Raw genomic sequence first — 255 nt, forward strand, 5'->3', positions numbered from 1 at the left:
CACCCTTCCCCGGAGAAAAGCCCCCCCCCGCCCCTTACAAAAGCAGGGTACCCCCTCGGTCACCCTTCCTCTCCCTTATTTGCATCCTAACGCAAGACCCTAAAGGGAACCTACCTAAACGGTTTACGTTTGATGTCTTCTTGGGCTTGATTTCTTGGGCGTTTGCTCCACTGAACTGGCACTGGGGGAGTCTTCTGAAACCTCTTCTTCTGTTGTGTTGGCTCTTTTATTTTGAGGAGAGGAATCTAGGAGGGG

At 52.2% G+C, this 255-nt stretch overlaps 1 protein-coding gene across 1 annotated transcript in view; it reads right to left on the reverse strand.

Annotated features, from left to right (window-relative positions):
• CDKN1B (cyclin dependent kinase inhibitor 1B) overlaps positions 1–255 on the reverse strand; it is a 2391-nt gene that overhangs the window by 759 nt on the left and 1377 nt on the right. Inside the window, exon 2 of the mRNA XM_009636539.2 lies at positions 115–245. Coding sequence (XP_009634834.1) covers positions 124–245 — 122 coding nt within the window. The 3' untranslated portion in view covers positions 115–123. The remainder of the gene's footprint in view (positions 1–114; positions 246–255) is intronic.

The sequence above is a fragment of the Egretta garzetta genome, unplaced genomic scaffold, assembly GCF_000687185.1.
Source record: "Egretta garzetta isolate BGI_Z169 unplaced genomic scaffold, ASM68718v1 scaffold293, whole genome shotgun sequence".
NCBI lineage: Eukaryota > Metazoa > Chordata > Aves > Pelecaniformes > Ardeidae > Egretta > Egretta garzetta.